The following is a 25092-nucleotide window of genomic DNA, read 5'->3' as shown; positions in this document are numbered from 1 at the left end:
CAGCCTGGTTCTCATCAGAGGAAATGTAAACTTATAAAATATATATTCCTAATAATAGTGATTTTTTTAAAATAAAATAATGTGATAATGCTATTATACTTTCAAATAAAAAGGGAGTATTAATAAAACAATTATTTATATAATTAAAAATGAATTTCTAATATCTACTTTTTTATAGGAATTAGAATAATTTTCAAACTTAAAATCAGCAAGCTTATTTTGGCGGGTTTAGTTCTGCTGATTAAAGAGCATCAGTGAATTAAATGTCACAGATGTCTTTCAGTTTGAACAGAATTCTTATAGTACTTATAGTATTACAGTTTGTCGAATCTAAAATGGTAATTGAGCATTAACAGCTGTCAGCTATGTTAGTGTGAACTTTTTTTTTTAACTTTTTTGTTACTCTTTCACCCCAGACAATCTTTGCATTTGGGATGTACCACTTTTTGTGTATTAAACTGCATTTAAACAAATATAGATTTTCTTGAAGGTTGAAATTTCAGAATATGCCATGATTTTAGAGTTTCCCTGCTGAAGGGAAATAAAAATAATGAATACAAATAAAATAACAGCTAAAACCAGCCTAGGCTAGATGACTGGTCTTAGTTGGTTTTAGCTGGAAGTAGCTGATTTTTGCTGGTCTTCCAGACTGACCAGCTAAAGAAGTGGCCACAACCCCTCGAAAACCCACCTTCCGACCAACCAGGCTGGATGCCTACCTAAAACAAGCCAACCAGCTTAGTCTGGTTTTAGCTGATATTTTTATTTTATTAATTATGTATTCCCCCAGCAGGGTTGTAATGAGCAATGACTGGACTAAGCTCACACAAAACTTTTTTAAAAGTTATTATTGTACGTCTCTGTACAATTAACACTCCTTGGTGCACACAACACCTGCCTAGAAGTGTCACCCCCATACTTCTATTGCTGTATATATATATACAGGCACGTGCACAGGTAGGGCTCAACCTGTGCAGAACACATGCCCTTTTTGCCCTTACACTCCGAAGTGCCCTTTTTAAGCTGTCAGTAAGCTGATAACTCCGCCCCCTCCATTGAATCAACTGAAGTTCCACAGCAGCCGCACAGTAGACAACAGCTGAGCTGAACAAAGTTTTGCGAAGGGTAAATAAATATCTTGTTGTTTGAATAAGTACTACTAAACACTGTCTATAAAGGCTCATATTTTATTTATTCGATGTCTGACTGACTCACTGACTGAGACATGTGGGACGTCGCCTGAGAGAGAGAGGGCTAGCATTTGCCATCTAGTCATAGCCAATACATAGCCAACACTTAAATAGCCCGTGCATACAGTAGCATTTCATCTTTTATAAAATGCGATTTTACCACAAAAACGATATATTGATAAGTAATACAACAACATATAATGTTTTTACCATCGGAAAATCATAACAGGTGCGCCCCCCGGTGTTTCGTACTGGAACTTACACAAAGCGACGAGTGATCCCCTTCACCTAGATAACATATTTTTCTAAGAAATTTCTGTTTTGATTTATGATTGCTGATACACTTAATTTATTAACATTGAGGCTAATCATGTTATGGTATACTCTCCGCTCTTCCTGACATGTATAAAAACCATGTTTTACTACAGTAATGTAGTAGTAACTAAATTTTGTTTTTACAGATCACTGTGAAATCTTTATATTTTATCATGCAGAATGTAATTAATGATTCATTCCAAGGCTTCATTTATTTGATCCAAAATACAGCAAAAACAGTAATATAGTGTAATATTTTTACAATTTTAAATAACTGTTTTCTATTTGAATATATTTTAAAATGTAATTTATTTTTGTGATCACAGCTGAATTTTCAGCATCATTCACTACAACTGTACTTTTCACACTGTTTTTATTTATTTTTTCATTACTGGCTTATTTTAGGGAAAGTGTAGTGGATAAGAGACCTCAGGAGACCAACATCCCTGGTCCACCACAGTATCAAATATTTGCCAGTTAGGCGGATACATATTGGATATGTTATAGTAACGGTATGGCTATAGTTTCTTATAATCTGGAATTGAGTTGGACATAATTACTTAAATTATATTTCAAAAAAGTTTGTCAAAAATACTTGACTCATTGCTCACCTTCCCCTCTTCTCAATGTCATTCATAATCATGTTAACCAAATAATACAAATTAGCTCATAAAACCAAACAGAAAAGCTAAAAATGAGAATATATATAATTTTTTTTCTTTGCAAAGTTCATAAAAAAGTGCAAAAAGTTCAATAAAAAAAGATTTTGGTTTCTGTTTGGTTTTATAAGCTAATTATTTGGTTAACATGTTTATGTATGATTCAAGTATTTTTTTTTCTCTATAAATGCAATTTAAAAAAAGAGGGAGTACACAAGAGCTGTTGTAATTAGGTTTAAAGAAGCCCTTAAAACCCTGTTTATTTATATTATCTAATTATCTAATATTATTATTATGGTTGTTATTAATCATGAATAAATCTAAAGCTTTTGAGACTATTATTTTGTGTTATTGAATTTGTCATGAAGATGTGACCATGTCTTCCTTTTATGCAGGCTTATTAAATAATCTTGATATAAAAAAGGGAGGGGGGTGCCCTTTTTCAGTTTCAGCACATGCCCCTCAAAAGGTCTGTGCACGGCCCTGTATATATATATATATATATATATATATATATATATATATATATATATATATATGTAATGGGGTGAAGGTAGCATTAGTAGTCCCTCCACATTAGGCTTGCTTGGGACTACAAATGTGTTGGACTACAGATCCCATAAGTCCAAGTACTATAAAGGGGGAAATCAAACCTTCTGGCCTTTCTCTTTGTGGGACCACGTGTTAAGTAGGAGAAGCTGTGTGGTGTGTTCCAACGCTTGGTGATAATGAAACTAGTCGTTGCCTTGTGAACATTATTAAAGTAAATTGTGGAGGTAAGGGTTGTGATTAATGGTTATAGTTAGTGTGGTCAGTTTTAACGTGTGTTTTTTAATTATTATTATTTTTTATAGTGTGCTTAAAGGACATATACTGGTGGGTGCCTCATAAATTGAGTAGATTTATTAATTAACACAGGTATTGATTTTAATTGAATTATTGGAGTATGTGAAGTTTGCTTTTTTTTTATTGTGTTAAGTGTTTTTAATTCTAATAATTTAAAGGGGCAATCATGAAATGTATTTTCTTTTTTTTTATGATTGCCGTTTACTTATCTAAAATATTGGTGGCTTTATGTTGGGTTGTAAGATATGACTTTTAAAAGTTACACTATGATGAAGAGGCTTGAATTTATTGTGGTACTGGGATATATGTTTTTGTTTTGTTTGTTTGTTTTTGTTTTAACCAACCAACGACAGAGGGGTTCCCATTCTTGTACCCATGGTAGACTCTCTTAAGGTGATGTAGTGGTTTGAGTCAAGTGAGTGTTGTTACACTTGTAGTGTACAATAGCACTATGAGAACATGAACTGATTTGCAGAGTCTTAACCTGTTCAATTGTCTACAGTAAATCATGCTCTTGAAGAGCTGACACATGCGTCTGGTGTGACACCTGTGACCAGATTGTCCTGCACATGCTCTCCTCTGCTGACTTCTGTGTTTCGGGGTTCCAGTGTATCATCATCATGATCATGGAGCACCGCACAGCATGCAGCAACAACTGGCACAAAGACAGGACTCACTTCCAGGGCCTTGAAGAAGATGGAGCACAGCTGGTCTTCATCATCTGAATGCTCTCTCAACAATGTTCTGTGCACGAGCATCACTGGTGTTGAATCAAAGCTGTGCAGGATTCTGTTCAGACTCTCTGTATACTGTGATGAGGCAGATATGTGCACTCAAACAAAGATACCCACCATCTCCCAGGATGTGTTTTCCTGCAGGTGGATAAAGGCGGCTAGTGTAAATAGGGCTGTTCTTCAGCACCCTGGTATCATACACAGACCCCGGATACTCACTGGGCTGTGCATACATGGATACCCTTGTGTTTCCTGTTTCGTGTTAAAGCAACTCGTATCTACTTAAAATATCAGTGCGTTTTCACCGCATGCTAAAAACTTTAAAAAAGGTAATTACATTTCAGCTTTGAACAAAGCTTAGTATATAATTGTTCATTTGTGCACAAAATGTTTTATATTTGTTTCTTGTGTTAAGTTTATTTTCCTCAATCACCACCAGTGTGCAGCATCCACCTGGACGATGACACTGCAGCCACAGGACAACAGCACCAGTGTGCTCGCCACACACAAGATACAGGTGGAGAGGAGAGAGAGACATAGCCAATCAAGTGGTTGGGGATTAGAGCCATAAGAGATATTATTTACCACAGAAATCCTATGACATGTGTTTGCTGTGTTGATCAGTAGACCTGTCGATAAACACCTGTACAAAGTAGACATTTGAGTAGCGGTCACTTGTTTTTGTTTTATAAACATGACCATGAATGTTATATTTATACAGGTATCTTGTAAATGTCATTTATGTAATGACTACACAACATCTGTTAATATAGAATCAGTTGATGTCTTTATTCGGCAAAAGCAATCTACTTTTATCTTTGAAATGAAAATATGCAAATTACTGTATGGTCTGATTTAGCCATTTCTTATCAAAATGTAGCTAAAACATTTGAATTTTTATAAGTTCCTAGAATGTCAGTCAAACATTGTTGAAGTACTGCAAGGTTACTGATTTCACAACTTGACCAACTCCCATTTGAGTCAAAATGATTTCATCTGAACCTCATATTCATCTCAAAGTGCACCATTATGGCACAATAGATACATTTTGGTAAAGTTATTAAACGACACATTTTAGGGACTCTCAGTGTAAAATTAGGACAATCACTAACCATGACACGATCTATAAATTATTTAGCAAATTGACAATTATACTCGAAACAATCATTCTACGCTGAAACATACCTTTTTTTTTTTTTTTTTTGCGGATTAACACCTATTCTGTCACTACCTTTAATTTCAACCCGGTCTGGTCCGGGAGGAGCACACAAAACAAACTCAAGGGCAAGAATTATCAAAGAATACACTTTTTATTAACAACAATAGTAGCCATTTGGCGTGGTTTCACTTAAATATCCTGATTACGGTCATATTATTTCATTAAACCGTGACACACATTTAAAAGAGAACCCAAGTACTCATTCCAAATTCACAGCAAACAATAAATGGTAACACTTTAAAATAATGGTCCGTTGTTAATAAGTAACTACGCAGGAAGTAATAGGTAGTACTACATTAACACTTAACTTAATACTATTAACTAATATAGAAGCAAGATTAACTAAGCAGTAAGTAATAGCTCATTTAGGACATAGGTAGTTCTTTATTAGTTATTTGATAATTACTAAAGAAAAATATCGTCATTGAGAACTACTTTGGAACTATGGCCAACTAATGAAGAATAACTAATTAATTACTAATCACAACAGCTACGTCTATAAAGTGAACAATTAGCTTCTTTATGGAAACGTATATAACGTATATATAGCCTATCCATATGATATATTTAATGAGCTCCATTAAGTTCAATGTCTAATAACTTTAACGTTAGTGATATTATGCTGGGGAGGGCTTCTCTTTAGGAAGTGACAATAAATAATGATGTTCTCTTGTCGAAACATATTTGCATCCTTCATGAAAACATTGACTGCATTATATTATTTTCATTATTTTAAAGTGTTACCCCATAAATTAGGTGCACAGCACTTAATTAGAAACTCCAAGCCTAAATAACATGGAATATGTGTAATAACCAGCACCGGCAATCAACATAATTCGGGAGGACAACAATCACAGATGACTGAGCACAACAACAACACACACAACTCTGTAATAATACAATAATCTCGGACTTCCCTGTCCACTTCCGACGACACCCTGCCGTCACTATGAGGACTCAACCTTCCCCTCCGCGGGAATACTGAGAAGTGTTCTTTCAAATAGCCTGCCAGTCCGAGTTAATAGGAAACTCATGAATATTAATGTTAAATATGACACCAATGACACAAATATCTCAGAACAGAGGCCATTTTGACCGGTCCGTGACTAAGCAGAGCTCTCTTCATTACTGCTAAGGGAACTAAGAGCATGTAGCCTATTTGATAAAATCAAAATCCCTTTTTATTATTTTTTTAGTTTTGAAAATGGAGAACCTATTAATTTGCCTGTCGATTTTGTGGTTCTATGGTAAGAAATGTAAATGTTAAATCCTCTTCCATTTCCTCCTATAATTGCTTTATAGAGATGCATTTATTTTATTATTTTATGTTTTTGTATTTTGCTCGCAGTGAGTTTTGATTGTAGAAATGTATTTGTTATATTCGACGTGTGACGCACTTACAAATGTTAGTTTCACTTTCGTCACGCAGACATTATGATGTAAATACTTTCATTTTATTTTTTTATGTTTTTGTATTTTGCTCGCAGTGTGTTTTGATTGACTATAGTAGCCATTTATTTGTTATATTCGACGTGTGTCGCACTTACAAATCTTAGTTTCACTTTCGTCACGCAGACATTATGATGTAAATGCTCGAAAATGGGGTCCCTCTAAAAATGCTTGGGTCAAGTGAATTTTGCAATATTATTGTATTTTTAACTGCGTCACGATGCTCATAATGCCTAGCTTGATTAAACGTTGATATATTTAACATAAGTAATCATATACCCAGGAATTTATCTTTGTTTTTGCATTAGTTGTGGCATTACGTTTTTTCCGTGCACTGAAAATGTTAAGTGGAACTATTAAACATTGATTATTTCGTTTTTGTCACGTATACCTATCACGCGTTTTTTTTTAAGTGTATTTCACGCCCGCTGCGAATGAGAAAACTTGCATTATCCTTATGCTGATGATACATAGGGCAACTTTTTAAAACTTTGGTAAATGTTGCCATCAACAGGCAACCAGGTGAAACACAGGGCCCACGGCCAATCTAGAGTACAGATAGACATTTGTTACCCATTCTCAATTAGAAAGTGCATAAGCAACAATACTCAAAAAAGTTGCCCAGCAAAATTGCTCAAAAAGTTGCCCAGTGTATCATCAGCATTAGTCTTGAGAGTGAGGCTTGTTCTTAGGACTGAATGTCATGTCATATCCGCATCAAGACAAAGCTGCTATCAAGTTTCTTTTAGGACAAAGGCAGCAGCTTTCGTTTGCATTGAAAAATTGTCATTTTAGAAATGATTTGCTCGTGTGGTGTATTTACATCTACATGCAGAGCACTTGCTTCACGCGTTTTTGGATTAACCTGTGCAATTAATACAGACTTAACCATGAGGTTTTGTTTATTTGCATTTAGCACACCACTGTAACAGCTAAACACTTCACACAACCTGGATACAAATACCAAAGATTGCCCTTGTGGCTCCATTGTCACCTCAGTAAAGTTATCAAAGTCTCAACAACTTTAAGCAGAGCCTCTCTCCCTGCACGTCTGTCTGCTCTTTTCTCTCATTTCCTGTGAGAGAGCTCTAGCTGATGAGCGAGGAATGCAGATCATAAGACGTCTGCCACCATCTCCATCTAAAACACTGGGTCAGGGCAGATTATAGTTTCTTACAGAACTGTATTCTGTTAGATCGGGTCTCCACGTCAGATGGGGAAGTCGTGGCCTAGTGGTTAGAGAGTTTGACTCCTAACTTCATCTGACCAGCACAAATTCAGCATTTACTGTTCATACCATAACTGCTTCACGGCAACACCCCATAGACCTTGGGTTTCCATAAACATCCTGCCCCCCTTATCTATTCATACACACAAAACGGTTCATGAAAACCCTCAAGCATTAGATTAAACAACAATAAAAGTTAATAAGAGATACATATTATAAAATATAGAAACATAATAAATGAATGAACATAATAACTGAATAAACAATAAATGATTAAATATAGTGATAAATGAAAAAAAAAATCATATGAGTAGCTAATGATTATAAAATGATAATGTGAATAAATGACTATAAATTATTATTATAATAATAGTAACATATTTACTAGTAAACATATTTATTTTGAGGAAGTTAACATATGTACACGTATGCTATTGTGTATGCACTTTTTTGTACATGTACATTTGTAAAGATGATCTCATTGTTTAGAAATGATCAATGACCCTAGTAATGAGGGTCTTAGTTTTCTTCGTTTCTAAGCTTTACAGCTAATTTTGAGGAAGTGATGAGCCTTCACCAAATTAGTTTTTACCTATAATGCCAATACAATATATTTACCTTTTAGAAAAGTTATCAAGCAACATACTTGTAAAGGCAAAACAGAAGATTGTAAAAAGGCTGTTGGCTCATAACAATACCTCAATAAATCAATAGCTGAAATCATTAAATAGCACAAAACAATTGATACAGTTCTGTGATTAGATGAACAGTTACAATCTAAGCACAACTTGAGGCTGATGTTATTAAAACAGTGTTGTTCTTTTCTAAATGGTTTGATTTTGTATATTTTATGCTCATAAATTATGTTAGAATATGCCCTGATGGTGAGATCTCTATAAAGTATAGGTGATTGTTGGTGTATTTCTAATAAAACAAACAAACAAACAAACACAAATCTTCATTAAACTGAAAATGAATTAAGTGTAGCCTGTGGCTGATGGTCTACAAGTACGATCTGTCCATCTTGTCTGCTCTTAATTCACTCCTTTTTGACTTTTGAGTTTTGATAGACTGGCTGATATTTCTGATTTTCTTAAGTCCCGCCCCTTTGAAACTTCTGTTTTGAAGCGTGTGAAGTGTGTGTATAACACACACCAGTATCACTTGAGAGTGGCCTGCAAAGGAGCATCCATTGGTTTTACTGAACTTATGAAGACAAGAAAATAATTGGTTGCATGAATTCACAAATATGATTCAGTATGTGCTGAATGATGTGTGTTACATTATGACTCCAGAAATTTCTCTACTCAGTCTTTATGATATATACAAATAATATATCACTATTTTATTTTTCTATTGTGTTTTTGTTTGGCTTTTGATTGTCTGTTCATTTCTTCTTCAGGTACATCTGGAGCTGGAGATGATGTGTCCGTGTCAGTGAATGAGGGAGATTTAGTCACTCTTTACACTGATGTTAAAACAAACCAACAAGAAGAGGTTGCATGGTATTTTAATAACATTCGCATAGCTCGAATCACTGGAGATCTCAGTAAGATCTGTACTGATGTTGAGTGTAATGAAGGGACTGAGAGATTCAGAGACAGACTGAAGCTGGATCATCAGACTGGATCTCTGACCATCATGAACACCAGAACCACAGACTCTGGAGAATATAAACTAGTGATCATCAGCAGCGGCAGTGAAAAGATCTTCAGAGTTGCTGTTAATGGTGAGTCATTTAATAAATGTTAATAGGGAGTTTATACATGTTTTAAGTACATCATTTATATGTTTCCCACTTACCTGTATATTCACATAAATGATATAATTTCTTTAAAACACATTTATTGTTATTTTGTAATTTGTAGATTTATTTGTAGAGTGATTCAGTTGTTAGTTTTAACAGTTAGTTTTGTTTGTCAAATTCAAAGTCAAGAAAGGTTACAAATTCATTCATGTTTAAAGTTCTCTCAGGTTATGCAGGTTTTTTCATCAGCAGAGATCCTCCAGCAGATGTTGGTTTGTGTTTCAGATGTTCCTGCTGCTCAACGAGATGAAATGAAGACCAAGTCTGTAGTGGAGGGAGAACCTGTCACTTTACATCCTGGTGTAACAAAAACCCCAAATGTTGTGATGACGTGGTATTTTAATGACTCTGTCATCGCCGAAATCACTAGAGATCAGAGTAACGTCTGTACAGATGTTCAGTGTAAAGAGAGATTCAGAGACAGACTGAAGCTGGATCATCAGACTGGATCTCTGACCATCATGAACATCACAAACACAGACTCTGGAGAATATAAACTACAGATCAGCAGCAGAAACAACAACAGTAGCAGTGTTGTTGTCACCAGTTTAAAGAGCTTCAGCGTTTCTATCACCGGTGAGCATAATTCTGTGCATTTCAGTGCATTTTAAAATACATTTTTGTGTTTTATATCAATCCAAGAGAGAAGCTTTTCCATTGTGGAGCCAGTAGCCTCGGACCTTGAGCTGGGAGGTCAAAATCAAGCTTTATTTCCACTGACAGATCAGCGCTTCTCTAAAAACCTGCCCTTAACACACCTTCCAGAAACATCACACAACAGTATTGTTTCACCAGCCAAGGAAAATTTATGAAAACGAACTAACTGAAAACTTTATAGAAGCGGGCGTTTGGTCCTTACATAAAGACTTCAGCATGAATATTTTATCGTACTTTATAATACTAGCACGATCCAAAGATGTCAGATGTTTCAAAATAAAGGTATTTTGTGTGAAACACAAACACAATCAGTGACTGGAAATGAACTGAGGAAACCAACAAACTCGTTCTCACCACACTCGTTGTGGTTTTGACTTGGTCTTGATTTAGGTAATCTCGACTAACCCTTCTCTCTAATAATAATGTCTGTCTGTCTCCAGCTGTTCCAGATTCAGGACTGTCTCCAGGAGCTATAGCAGGAATATGTGTTGCTCTGCTGCTCGTCGTCTGTGCAGTCGGTGGTGGTCTTGCACTAAGGAAACGTGAGAATTAAAGCTGATTTAACATGACACAAATATGAAAAAAGTGTTGAGAGAATTGTTTAAATGTGGATAATTGCACATGCATATTCTAATGAAACAAAGTAATGTATATTTAATTGAGCTTGTTTTTTATTTATTTTTTATTTTTTTATCAGGCATCTGTATGGAGCGGAAAAATAAGGTGAAATATCACATATATTTTCACTAGTTACAAAGTAGTATTCTCTGGTCTCTCGTGCTTTTGTGTTAGTGTAACTGAAGCATTAATCCTAATTAATATAATTATAAATTATATTTGTGAATATCTGTCTTCTTACAGAGGAATGATGTGGTCTAAATCAAGAACACAACCAATGGGACATCGCCTAGTCTGACGAGGCTTTCTACTCAACTGCTATGTTCATTTGGGAGGCCAAGTGTCAGTGTCTTCATTACTATAAGTTTTACCATTATTTACTATAAGCTTTGCATATATCAGTGCTTCCACATTTCTGTCTCTCTGTGACATATGAATTAAGCTGCTTGTACAGGAATCTAGTTCTCGCACATTTCTCAACTAGAACCGCTCTCTCAGTGTTTACGTGTTCATTTCATGTGTTAGTTCAATACTAAAGTATAGGCCAGCTGCGATGAAGCGATCCTTTCGCTCATGGTTAGGATCTTAGGAAGCTGTCTACATAGTGCCAAGCAAGCTCGCTTCATAATGCATTTTAAAATACAAGCTGACAAGTAATTACATTATTACGTGCGGTCGGTGACTAGTTATACTCTTCAAACTTGTGTTATTTTGTAGGTTATTAAAGAGCGAAACAACGAAGTGTCTTATAACAGTACCAAAACTCAACGCAGTGTGCCAACTTCTGACCAATATCACTTCAGTGAAGTGAAACACTGTCTGCCAGACTACAAGCTGTGATCTCCACATTAATACACACTGACTGAACTGCGTTTATTAATGGGAAAACAATGGCTTGAAAACATTAACAATTTAACAGCGCAGTGTTAATTTCACTACTCCACACTTAATGATTTTAGATTTAATACACATTTCACCAACTAGATCAAAATAATCTATAAATAACCGAAATAATCATCTCAAAGCCATTACATTTCAAAAGAGGTGCTCCTCAACGATGCTTATTGTCTTCTCTATGACTTGCAGACTTTATTGAACCACTAGCAGCATTAATTAGGACGTCCACCAAGTATTTTTTTAAATCAATCAGTTTCATACCAGCATAAATTAAGCTTATATGCAGATATTTTATGTACTAAAAACCCATCGTCTTCCCTGACTTTGACTTCTTTATTGGTACACATTCAAAGATCCTGCCTATCAACGGTTTACCTCACGAAAGTGTCAAAACAAACTGCCTCTCTGCCTCAAAACAAAAGGAGTTAGAAGTCATAGATGTTTACTCCTAATCAAACGTAATCCTATGTTTTATAATTAATGAACCAGAGAGTCAAAACTAATTACTCACTAACGGCTTGGTTCTAAAACTTTTATCGCCATATAATCAGCGTATCATATTGCACAATGTTTAGAATCACAATGATATTGTTTGTTGTTTAGGAATTGTGATATGTTGAATAATATGGCTTATACATTTTCAAATAAAACGTGAGCCCCGATTAAAGACTGCTTTAAAGAAAGACATATAAACTGTCCATCAGTAATAAAATGAGGAACAAACTGACACATTAACAGAACAATAAGTGCTAAACCTGTTTTATTTCAGCTGTTAAAGTGCAGTCCCCAGCACAGAACACTAGAAGATCGATTAATGCACTTCTTGTCTGTTTGCTTGAATACATCACCAAGATGGGCATTTTCAGACAGGGTCATGCTCTGAAACATGAGCTTTCTGTGTGCACAAATATGCAAATAAATAAAAAAAAATAAGGCAGCTGTGAAACAATATCGAAGTATCACTGATGTTGTTGATGTTACGGTTGTGTCGCCATTTACAGGTTTACCTGAAGGGAATAATTTATATATTTTAATACATATGTGCGGTTATTTTTGGTTATCTGTGAAAAACATTAGCACATGTGCTGTGAAAAATGTTGAAGCACAATTTCCACACTGTTTTTATTTTTTATTATTATATTCTTAAGGTACTACAGGTCAAGTTGTAATGTTGAATGTTATACATTTTAATGCGCATTATGATATTTATGAGAGGCTAGCTATGCACATTTTCTTATTTGTTATAAGTGTTTTGTCCATCTCATGTCTTTTTCTGTTCCATTCATGAAGCTATTGTTTTGTTTTTTATGTGTATATATTATGGAGTTATTTTGCGCTGCTGTGTATATTCTTTGCAATACTGACACATTTTTCTGTAATGTCAGTCCTGGAAAGCTTTAAGAGGAGTTTTTGAATGTAATCAGATTTTTTTTTTTAGGTTTCAAATCTGATCCCATTCAGAAATAATGATATCTGCCTTCAGAACATATCACCGAACACTCAGCTTCAGAGATCAGTGCAAGATCGATGTTTTAATACATGGGTTAGAAATGTCATGATGCTGATTTTTGTGTCGTAAATGTTACAAAGACATCGTCATGCCAGAGTTGAAGTACTGAAATTGACTGTCAAAAATCACCCACGAAATATTGTAACATAACCTCAGGAAGATGCAATAATGATGTGCCTTGTGATACCTTAAGGATTTTTTTTAAACTGCAACAGTCTATGAAGAAGCTGAGTGTTTATGAATGGATGACTATTTTATGATAGAAATGAACTTGTAAGACCCAGTATGTTCATGTGACATTAAAAAAAGTGACATTCACTCTCAATGACTGATCTGTTCATTTGTTTGTCATGATTTTAGAGTTTGTTCTCAGAAATAACTGAACTGAACTACTACTGAATCATTTACAGTGTTGGTGCTAACACATTACAATCAACTGAAGTTACTCAATCAGATGCTTGACAAGTAACACGTTACTTTTAAATTCACAACACATTATCTGAGTCTCTTTGTTTTCCATATTGCACTGAAAGTACTGGCAACCAAAGCTTGGTTTCATGATCACTAAACAGTACATTTAAACCACATTACGTTCTGATGCCATTATACGCCTTTCCTCAAATAGTGCGATCTAGTTTCCCAAATAAAATCAGAAAGCATTTTAATTGCAACCACACATTAAACCTCTAGTTGTTTTTATTAATAATTGTATTTCAATGTAACTGTATCTGACATCATGTCAAAATGGCAACAGTAGCCACACCCAGCAGACCGGAGAGGACCAATCAGATCACAGCTTCAGAAATATCACATCAATGGACACAGACTTCTGAGAAAATAAAAATACAATTTGGGATTTTTAACAAGCTGACTTTCTTCCTATTCAGAAACAAAAAATACCAGTTTTTGAAAATTATAGTGAAACTGGAAACTACTATATTGGAACCACTCTGAACAACTTCATAAACTGAAAACTCACAAACTAAAGAACAGTTAATCTCAAACCTGTATTTTTCTTACTATTATCATGTCCAAAAAGTAACATAAAAGTAGACCTTACGATTCATACAGTAGATCAGATTTGAGAATATCAGATTTATTACATACAGTACAGCACAAATGCTGTGGTGAAAAACACAACAGTGCAACATAATTAGCTCACTTGATTTGTGTGGTATTTTTATTATTTTACCACAGTGAATACCACAGCTCATTTGTGTGAGGATCATCTACTGTAACTGTGTCAGTGATCTCAATCAACAATTTCTGTTCATATACATGACCTCCAGGTTAGACGGAGGAGGATATGGATCAGCAGGAAACCATTATTTAAATGTCTTAATGACTTCGAGTTAATGAGCAGAATATAAATACACAACATTACATGATGTGACACACTCTTGTACAGTAGGTGGAGGTATGCACCTAAAAATTCCCTCTCCATGTAATCTGATGGGACGTAACACTTCTTTTAATTTAATTAATACCAAAACACTTAAAAACAAGCACATAACCACAACAACCTAAAAACCAATAAACAAACAAACAAATAAATAAAAATAAATGAATATTACAAGACAAAAAGTAAATAAATAAATAAACAAATGAAAACAAACAAATAAATGACAAACCAGCATGGGGAAATTATATAGGGTTAAACATTGAAAGCAATATTTTACATTTTTAATGTTTTTTTCTCTTTGTTTTTTTTTTTTTTCTTTATTTTTTATATACCCATCAAAGATTTAGAAAAAAGTACTTGGAACTTCTTACACAAGATTTACACTTGAATAATAATAAAAAAAAAATTGCCAAGTATGATAAAAAGATTAACAAAAGACCTATATTGAATCCAAAAGTTAGAGTAATAATAAATGAAAATAATTCAATTCAATTCAAGTTTATTTGTATAGCGCTTTTTACAATACAAATCGTTACAAAGCAACTTTACAGAAAATTATGTTTCTACAATATTTAGTAGTAGCTAGTAGTTTGTTCACGTTTGACAGGATTTTAGAAAAAATAAAAAAATAATAATAAAAGACGTAGTCAGCTAGACGATGAACTATCAATATTAGTAATTAATAGTTATTATATGATGCAGTCACACATTTAGCAATAATTGTTAGTTCTGTTTGTTGATTCAGGGTTAGCATCATCTGGGGTCCTCTGAGGGTCAGCATCATCTCTTCTCAGGTGTTCTGGATCCAGGCTGGAGCTTGTGTAAATCCTAGTTACCACGCAACATAGAAACAAAATAGAGACATCACTAGCATAGCTGCTGATCCAACAAAGTAAAATTGGTTTAACCCAAGCTAATGAATAAAAATGCACATTCGATCAGATGCAACTACACTCACAATTTAAAAGATACATTATTCGTATGCTTGGCGAATATCAAAAGCATTAATACATATTCTAACATTTGTTTTATCTGAGAGATAGGTGAACAACTCTAAAATAATAATAATAAATGCAATAAAATAAAATATGTACAATGGTCTCTTCTATATAAATATTTTTTTCAATATTTAGCATATACTTAAGTACACTATTACAAGGATAACATCTATGTAATATTTTAAATGTGACTTCTTTTATTTTGTTTGTTAATAAATATGACACTCCAGTTAACATTATACAATGTCATCCATTTAAAAGAAGAGACTGGAATTGATTTTCTCTTGATATGATTTCAAACAAAGCGGTGATTGAATTTGTTCTCAACAATCAAAATCCCTTTTACTGAGACAGAATTGTTAGACCTGTAAAATTGAAACAATATTAAAGCTTTGCTCCCAATACCTCGTGTGTTTTTTTTTTTTTGTTTTTGTTTTATTGTAGTATGAACGAGAAAAATATATAGTGGCTTTAAATAAAATGGCCAAGTGAAATAAATAGTAAAGTATTCTTTGAAATTATAAGAGAGACTGGGACGGGGTTGATAGAATTTAAAACACTCCGGAGCAGAAGGTGGCGGTAATGCACCTGTTTGTGTTGGTGCCAGCCGCCAAAGTCAAGAAGAAGAAGAGGAGAAAGATAAACAAGATGAAAGAGGCTTTAAAGAAATGATGGAATGGGTCTTATTCTTTTGCTCCCATTGCGTGTTTTCTTCGTGCCTGGTAAAACATTTGCTAATTTCTTTTCTATAATCTGCTTTTCTATAAACGACAAAGTAATAAAGGGCAAAAATGCTGCATGGCAAGAATTTATGCAATAGTTATTAACGTTATATAAGTTTATATAAAGTAGGTTAAATCAAACTTTCCCGCCAGAGCTCGTCATATTACCATAAATGATAAAGTTTTAATTGGTTATATCATACGGTAACCTTTTCGGAGATTTTATTGCTGAGTTTAGAAAACCGCGTTCAAGCCTGGCGCACTTCAGAAAAACACCGTCAAGAGGGAACGCGCTTTCCATCTGAGGGCCGTTTCATAGTCAACGCATCTGTACGCATACGCGTCCCCGAGGCTACGCATCGTTACGCTTCGGCCGCCATTATGCGTCGGTGCGTAGCCAAATGTGTCGTCCTAGTTTTTGATACGCGATGCGCCGATTCACGCAATACTATGCGTTGTCGGTGGGGGCGACATTGCAAGTATTGTACATTAATTCAAGTATATTGTGTTTACAGAAGAAGAAGGTTTGAATACAATGGCGGGCGAAGAGGAAAAATTATGCGAACTTATACGTATTCATCCACATTTATACGATAGTTCATCAGCAACAGAATACACTCCTCATCAGTTGCCATTGTGATCTGAATATCACGCGACCCGACTCTACTAATATCACCCGACTCTACTACCCCCTGTTGCGTTAGCGGTGTATTGCATACACGCATCACCCGTGACGCTTGCGTTCACTGTTATGAAAGGGAGCGCGTCGCTCGCGTTGCTTGCTCGCGTTGCTTGCTCGCGTTTCTCGCGTTGACTGTGAATCGGCCCTAAACGCTCAGATGTGATATGTGAATATTTTTTTTTTCATCTTAGATTTTTAGAAAACGAGATATGGCACATTCATCGATTTAGAGTGGAATTAAGACACTTTTTTTATAATAAGTAGAATAAATTAAAGGTCAGTTCTTAAAGAGGACATCCCATATCTAGACCTCACATAAAACCAGCATTTTCGAGATATAGGATAATATTACACTTTAAAAATCTATTAAGATCCAATTTCTAATAAGTAAAAAAAAACAATGTCAAACCATTGTACTTCAGCCTTTTGTAGATATGGGACATTATTACACGTTAAAGGTCTATAAAGAACACATTTCTAATAAGTAGAAAAAAAACAAAAAAAACAATCTTTGGTTCTTATTCAGGATGTCCAATACTATATGCACACCTCATATCAAACCATTTTACTGCAGCGTTTTGGAGATAAGGGACATTATCACACTTTAGAGGGCTATAAAGACCCCATTTCTAATAAGTAGAAAAAAACAATGTTCAGTTCTTATAAGTGACATCCCATACTATATGCTCAGATAATATACAACCCAGTTTACTGCAGCGTTAATGAGATATGGACCTATATTGTGCTTTAGAGGGCTATAAAGATAAAGGGTTTATTGACTTCAGAGTAGGCCTGGACGATTAATCGAAAAGTAATCGAAAACTAAATCGAACCTCTAACCGATGTAATTTTCCCATGTTGGTTATTTCGTTTTTTTTAATCCTTTTAATACGTCCCCCTTAAAAGCATACTACCGTGTGTGTAGTCACATGACTCTGCCCTGTCCAGTCAAGCATGTTTGTCTGATGAGTGAATGTTTGAATCAATTATAATTTTAATGATTATTTTTTGCTAAATAATTATGTCCCACTACCCCCGGCATTATTCATAATTATATGTTTCTCTCTATCCAGGTGTTTTAAGTGTTATTACAGAAAGAGTGACAGTGACGGAGGGAGATTCAGTTACTCTACACACTAATGTTACTACAACACAACAAGATGAGATTTTATGGTATTTCAATGACACCCGCATCGCTCAAATCACTGGAGATCTCAGTTATATCTGTACAGATGTTCAGTGTAATGAAGACACTGAGAGATTCAGAGACAGACTGAAGCTGGAGAACCAAACCGGATCCCTGACCATCATGAACATCAACACTGCAGACACTGGGGTCTATCAACTGAAGATCTTCAGTAGCAGCAGCTTCAGAGAAAAGAGCTTCAGTGTTACTGTTCTTGGTGAGACATTTAATAAAACATTCATCTTTGAAACAAAATGCGTGCACTAATGTTGTGTTTCATGCTGAAAGTCAAGATAGAGCACCTACCAGAAAAAATCTTTCAAGCAGCTGTTGGTTTGTGTTTCAGATTCTCCAGATAAAGTGAAGACAATATCAGCGAAGAAGGGAGAATCTGTCACTTTTGATCCTGGTGTCATAAAAATCACAAATTATGTGATGACTTGGTATTTTAATGACTCTCTCATTGCTGAAATCACTGGAGATCAGAGTAAGATCTGTGAAGATGATGAGTGTAAAGAGAGATTCAGAGACAGACTGAAGCTGAATCAGACTGGATCTCTGACCATCATGAACACCAGAAACACAGATGCAGGAGAATATAAAGTATTGATCATCAACCACATCCTTCAGAACAGTGTCAGTGTCACCAGTTTGAAAATATTCATTTTTACTGTCATTGGTGAGTAAATTTTAGTCTTTCACAGACTTTTCCATAAAGCAATTTTAAAATACATTTTCACGTTTAAATAATCCCAGTAAATATTTTTATTGTGGTCAAAATTGAGCTTTGATTCATTATTAAAATATAATTGCGATCTATCACCTTTGCATACACTTCAAAATGTCACAACAAACTTGTCCAGTTCACACGTCTAATGCTATTAACATGTAAAATTAATAACATTTAAGTAAAATTAAGCAAATTAAGTTAAATGAGGACAGCTGTGGCCTAATGGTTAGAGAGTCGAACTTGTAACCAAAAGGTTTTGGGTTCAGAGTTTCAGTAAAGCCAGGAAATAATAAACAGAGATCTTCTCCACCTTCAGTTCACACGACTGAGGTGTCCTTGACCGCTAACTGGCTACATTCTGTAGGGGAATTTACAGTTATAACCCAAGGACCAGGTGTGTCTTAATGAAGACCAATGAGTCAGAGATGAGCTCAATTAATAATAATAATTTTACTGAAGAAAATAGTTTGCAGTTTCATCAGCAGAAACCAGCTTCAGTTCTCACGACAGAGTTCGTAGGCCGCTCTGCATACAACTCAAAGTCACCAATAATTATACCCTGACAGAAGATACTAAATGTGTCAAAGCACTGGTCAGCAGAAATCTGATTGGTTCCAAACCTAGATAAACTTAGTCTCCAAATATGGACATAACATCTCCAGCATATCTTCCAATGATTGTAGCAGGCGCCAGCACTGGTGAAGACGACACCTCATCTCAGGTCAGGAGTGCAGCAGAAACTGGTCTTCTCACAGAGCATAGATGCTTCTGACACACACACACACATACACGCACACACAAATTACTTTGGACAACTTAACTAGTTATTTATAAAAGAAATGCCGTTGACGCAACCAATTGTTAAATGACAGGTCCGGTTCAGTTAACCATTTGTATTTGTCTAATTTACAATATCAAACTTTACTTATATTTACTACAGTTATAACAAATGTTTGGTAACGTAAATAAAAACCGTTAACGCTCCGACTACGTTAACGTTCAACATTTTTGAACTAACGTTAGATAGCAAAGCTGCGCGTGATTTGAGAGCGCGAAGGATACACATATGCATCCTTTCCTGTGTATGGGATATTTTTCGAACGAAACACTCAGTCCTTGGTTGAAATTCCGAGGATCCTTGACATTGGAACAGTCCTTCGAAGGATGTCGATGACATAGCATCCTCGAAATACTGGCTTACGAGGATCCTTCCTTGACATTGAGAAACACCTCGAGTTCTCTTGTCCCCCACAGCGCACGTAGAGGGTAGGTCATCCTGACCCTTTTAGCCTGGCCTTGTGACCCTAGGAGAAGGAATACACTCAACATGTGTTCACGCCTGTTATTCTGCACTCTTACCACTTCTGAAAGGATAAACATATATATATGCATTCTCTATTTATAAGAGTATAGATGGCTTTAACTTATTTAGTTAAATCATCAAACAATCTTTGAGGTTAAATATTGATGGGATAACTTGATTAATAGTCACACAATATTAATGAAATAATTAAAATAGTGAAGGAAGGATATAACCAGGGCAGCGGCATCCACTCATCCTCTCCTTCAATTCACATTCTGTGTTTGGGACTGATAATGACACTAAAGAAAACTAGTGGTCCAGTTCAGTTTTGTTCACACAGCATGGCTTCACCGAAAATGCAGTTGTGAGTCCTGAAAATGTACTGGTATGAGTTTGGTTCTAGATTGTGGCTGTCACTTGTCATGGGAGGAGCACAAGACAGACACAGTGGGCGTGGCGTCAGGCCTCGGAGAGGCTTTTATTAACAGAAATCATAAAATAACAGGCCGTGTATACGGGTGCGGTTCCCATCCGGATCGCGGGTCCGGCAGCTCACGTCTTGGTGGCACGGGAGTCCCTCAACGCTCCCTTCCTGGACCCACGAGGACACCAGCGTGCATGCACGGGGAAGAGACCGGTCTCCTGAGGAGAGGCACGTTGGGCTTTTAAACAGCGGCGGTAATGAGGCTCCACTTCCTTCAGGTGTGCCCCATCACACGCCGCCAGCCCTGACTCGTCCAGCGCCCCTCCTCTCACACACCCACTCCTGTCGGGAGCCTGGTGAAGGGCGGCGATTTAGGACGGGGTGCCGGTGACAATCAGGGAGGAGGCAGCTGACTCGTCACACACTCCATATATAAAAAATAATAATTAAAAATTATTGTTTTTTTTTCTTTTCCATTGGAAGCATGTGCTTAGTGGTGTAGTGACTTAAATATCCTAATAATCTCTTAATACAATGATGTAATGATGTGTCCTTATCTGTTTCAGATTCAGGTCTGTCTTCAGCTGCTGTAGCAGGAATATGTGTTGGTGTTGTTGTTGTTCTGTTCGTGACTGCAGCAGCAGCTGTTGCTGTGATTTACTATCTCAAGCGTCCTCGAGCAGGACAGAATAGTGAGTATTACACACAGATGATTTAACAAGATGGAAAAAGTGTGAAAGGAATCTTTAAAAGATGTAAAAGTATTTTCTATTCAAAGTAATGTGTGTTTAATTGAATTTTGTTATTGTTCAAACAGACCCTGCAGCACAACCCAGTGATCAGGTGAGATACTATGAACACTAAACACTCTATTTACACTGAGGAAGAGAAAATGTCGGTTCGTCAACAAAAAGCATAATGTGCAACTACATGATCTTCATTTACCTTCTGTGAATCTGTGTTTTATTGCAGTCGGTTCATTTACAAGACTCATCTGTCTGACCCTATGTTAATGGACAACACTAATGTGACGTCCCCTGATGAGGATGAGACTGAGGCTGCCAGTGAAACATCCCCATTGTTCTTTTGCTGGTTAATTTTAACCTAGTCAACCTAGTCAATTTTAACCCCAAACACCACAGCATAAGTGACTGAATGTATATATTCAAACAGCAATAATTGAGGAAACATGTAAACCAGCAAAAGAACAATGGATGTTTGGTATATGGTGGGAAATGAAGGGACCCAGATCAGTGAAAAATTGTAATTTATCTCTGTTTCCTCTCATTAACACTGTTAGACCAATTAATGAACTAACCTATAATGCAGCTAACAACTTAATGCACTTTATAATATAATGCGTAATGAAATAACTGATAGACACTGTGCTAAGATCAACACATGCTGCAACACCTTTGCGTGCCAATTTGCCTACTTGCAGGGATCAACATTAGTTTTGGGCGCAAAGGTTATTTATTCTTAAGCAATAGTCTCATCAGTGTTCTGTCAGTTGTTAATTTAATCAGGATATTTATCCTGTATTTTCCTAACATGATTAAATGTACGTGTTACCATTTACATCAAATATTTAAATTTGATCAATATGAAATGTGCTGTGATTGGTTAGCTGGGCCGTGTGTGTTGTGACTCGGCGCCTGGTTGGGAAATGTCATGCTCTTAACCATAGCTTACCACTGCTTCAAGTTTCAGTGTAAATGTTGCATCAAAGTCCATTTGCAAAGAGCACGATTTAAACCCAGATGATTGTAACCACACTAAGCTCGTCTGTCTTGGGAAAGCTAGCACGTCTCCGACATTGTGATAACTCTCGTTGTCTTCTCTAGTGCAGCTCAACTAGGTCTCTTCCCATTCGTTGATATCTGTGATATCACAAAGCAATCGAACGATCTCGGCGTCAGCACAGAAAGTGAGGAACTAACTGATCTAATTACAGTTTGCTTCATTACAGTTTGCACATATTTTTTTGTTGCAAACTTTGATCTTCCTAAAAAACAGCTGGTAAAAGAGTCGCACAATAACGTGCGTCATCACTTTGACACAGCATTAGATCTGGCTTTTGGAAACATGAAGACATTAATATACAATTGTGACAATATGGTTTTCCAAGTCATCTCCAGCAGGTGATAAATACAGTATATGAACAAAACAGTGCTAATTGCGTAGATTCATTACAGTTTAGAAACTATTCTGCCTTATTATGTTATTAATAAGTGTTTGTAGTATATAAAAAAATCATTATTATTTGTTGTTGTCAATCAGTTATAGATTTCTAAGCAAATTAAAATCTAGAAATTAGAGAATAATTAGTTGCCTATAATATCCACTACCAGTCAAGTCTCTTCTGTTCACCAAGCCTGCATTTATTTGATCCAAAGTACAGCATATTAGAATGATTTGATTTCTTAAGGATGTGACACTAGACTGGAGTAATGATGCTGAACATTCACCTTTGATCATAGGAATAAATTACATTTGAAAATATATAAAAATAGAAAATAATTATTTTAAATAGTAAAAACTTTTAAAACTTTTGCTGTATTCTGGATCAAATAAACGCAGTCATGGTGAGCAGAAAAGACTTCTTTAAAAACATTCTTCGTCATCAGATACTAAAAATGGCAAAAATACAGGTAAAAAAAAATAATACCAGTGTTGTGAAAATCATAGTGAAACTGGAAACTACTATATTAAAACCACTCTGAACAACTTCATAAACTGAAAACTCACAAACTAAAGAACAGTTTATCCCATCTACTGTAAATGTGTCAGTGATCTCAAGCAACAATTTCTGTTCATATACATGACCTCCAGGTTAGACGGAGGAGGATATGGATCAGCAGGAAACCATTATTTAAATGTCTTAATGACTTCGAGTTAATGAGCAGAATATAAATACACAACATTACATGATGTGACACACTCTTGTACAGTAGGTGGAGGTATGCACCTAAAAATTCCCTCTCCATGTAATCTGATGGGACGTAACACTTCTTTTATTTTAATTAATACCAAAACACTTAAAAACAAGCACATAACCACAACAACCTAAAAACCAATAAACAAACAAACAAACAAATAAAAATAAATGAATATTACAAGACAGAAAGTAAATAAATAAATAAACAAATGAAAACAAACAAATAAATGACAAACCAGCATGGGGAAATTATATAGGGTTAAACATTGAAAGCAATATTTTACATTTTTAATGTTTTTTTCTCTTTGTTTTTTTTTTTTTTTCTTTATTTTTTATATACCCATCAAAGATTTAGAAAAAAGTACTTGGAGCTTCTTACACAAGATTTACACTTGAATAAAAAAAAAAAAAAAACTAATTGCCAAGTATGAAAAAAAGATTAACAATAGGCCTATATTGAAGCCAAAAGTTAGAGTAATAATAAATGAAAATAATTCAATTTAATTCAATTCAATTCAAGTTTATTTGTATAGCGCTTTTTACAATACAAATCGTTAGAAAGCAACTTCATAGAAAATTAAGTTTCTACAATATTTAGTAGTAGCTAGTAGTTTGTGCACGTTTGACAGGATTTTAGAAAAAAAATATAATAATAATAATACAAGACGTAGTCAGCTAGACGATGACCTATCAATATTAGTAATTAATAGTTATTATCAGTGGTGTCAAAAGTACTGGCATTCATTACTCAAGTAGAAGTATAGATAATAGGGTTTAAAAAGACTTTTGTAGAAGTTGAAGTATCAACTCAAGCTTTTTACTCAAGTAAAAGTGCAAAAGTACTGGTTTAAAAAACTACTTAAAGTATAAAAGTAAAAGTAATGTAAGGGGAAAAAATTGCCATTAAAACAAAAGCGAAGGCCGCACCACAGGGGCCTATTGTGTACTACCCCACCGCCTCAAAAAAACATTTTTCTAAAGGCCATAGGCCATAATAACTATAATGTTATATTAAAATATTCATGTTGAAAAATTTGGGATGCACTAGACTACCTGTTGCAGCCGAATATATTAAAATACAAAAATGGTGTGCACATCCCAAACATCCAATTAGGACGCAGGTGCAAGACAACTAAATGATATAGACAAATAAAGAAGTGAAGTCTGAACACTGAAAACTACTGCTCCAGAGGAATTTAATCAAGCAACGTTTCGACCTTCAGGTCTTCCTCAGCCGCATATATGCCCATTTAAAATGAACGCACTTTAGTACAATGCAAATACATTAAAGGACTAGAGATATGATGACTAGTTGCCTATAAGTATTGTTATGGTACAAAAAGTCAAACTTCAGAGGCTTGTCATCAATAACCTTTAATGGAATGTAAATGTACATCCAAGCTTAGCTGCAGGAATCTGTGAGGGCAATGGACAAGAACATTGGTGCAGGCTTAGTAACAATTACACTTGTATGGTTGTCTATTTACAGTAAACATTATAGTGCTGTCAAAATGAATGATTAATCCAATTGATTAATCAAAAACTAAAACTGAAAAATAAGTCATAATCCTGATACCT

The 25092-nt window shown here is 35.2% G+C and overlaps 2 protein-coding genes across 2 annotated transcripts in view; one reads left to right on the top strand and one right to left on the bottom strand.

The window, feature by feature from the left end:
- Positions 1-25092, bottom strand: part of LOC127987218 (SLAM family member 9) — a 198872-nt gene that overhangs the window by 38648 nt on the left and 135132 nt on the right. The window lies entirely within an intron of this gene.
- Positions 5971-25092, top strand: part of LOC127987197 (uncharacterized) — a 46889-nt gene continuing 27767 nt past the window's right edge. Inside the window, exons 1-7 of the mRNA XM_052589452.1 lie at positions 5971-6210; positions 9043-9369; positions 9673-9918; positions 18253-18336; positions 18466-18798; positions 21143-21268; positions 21394-21419. Of these exons, the coding sequence (XP_052445412.1) occupies positions 6168-6210; positions 9043-9369; positions 9673-9918; positions 18253-18336; positions 18466-18798; positions 21143-21268; positions 21394-21419 (1185 nt within the window). The 5' untranslated portion in view covers positions 5971-6167. The remainder of the gene's footprint in view (positions 6211-9042; positions 9370-9672; positions 9919-18252; positions 18337-18465; positions 18799-21142; positions 21269-21393; positions 21420-25092) is intronic.

The sequence above is a fragment of the Carassius gibelio genome, chromosome B22, assembly GCF_023724105.1.
Source record: "Carassius gibelio isolate Cgi1373 ecotype wild population from Czech Republic chromosome B22, carGib1.2-hapl.c, whole genome shotgun sequence".
Lineage (NCBI taxonomy): Eukaryota > Metazoa > Chordata > Actinopteri > Cypriniformes > Cyprinidae > Carassius > Carassius gibelio.
This window is presented reverse-complemented; position numbering and strand designations above follow the sequence as displayed.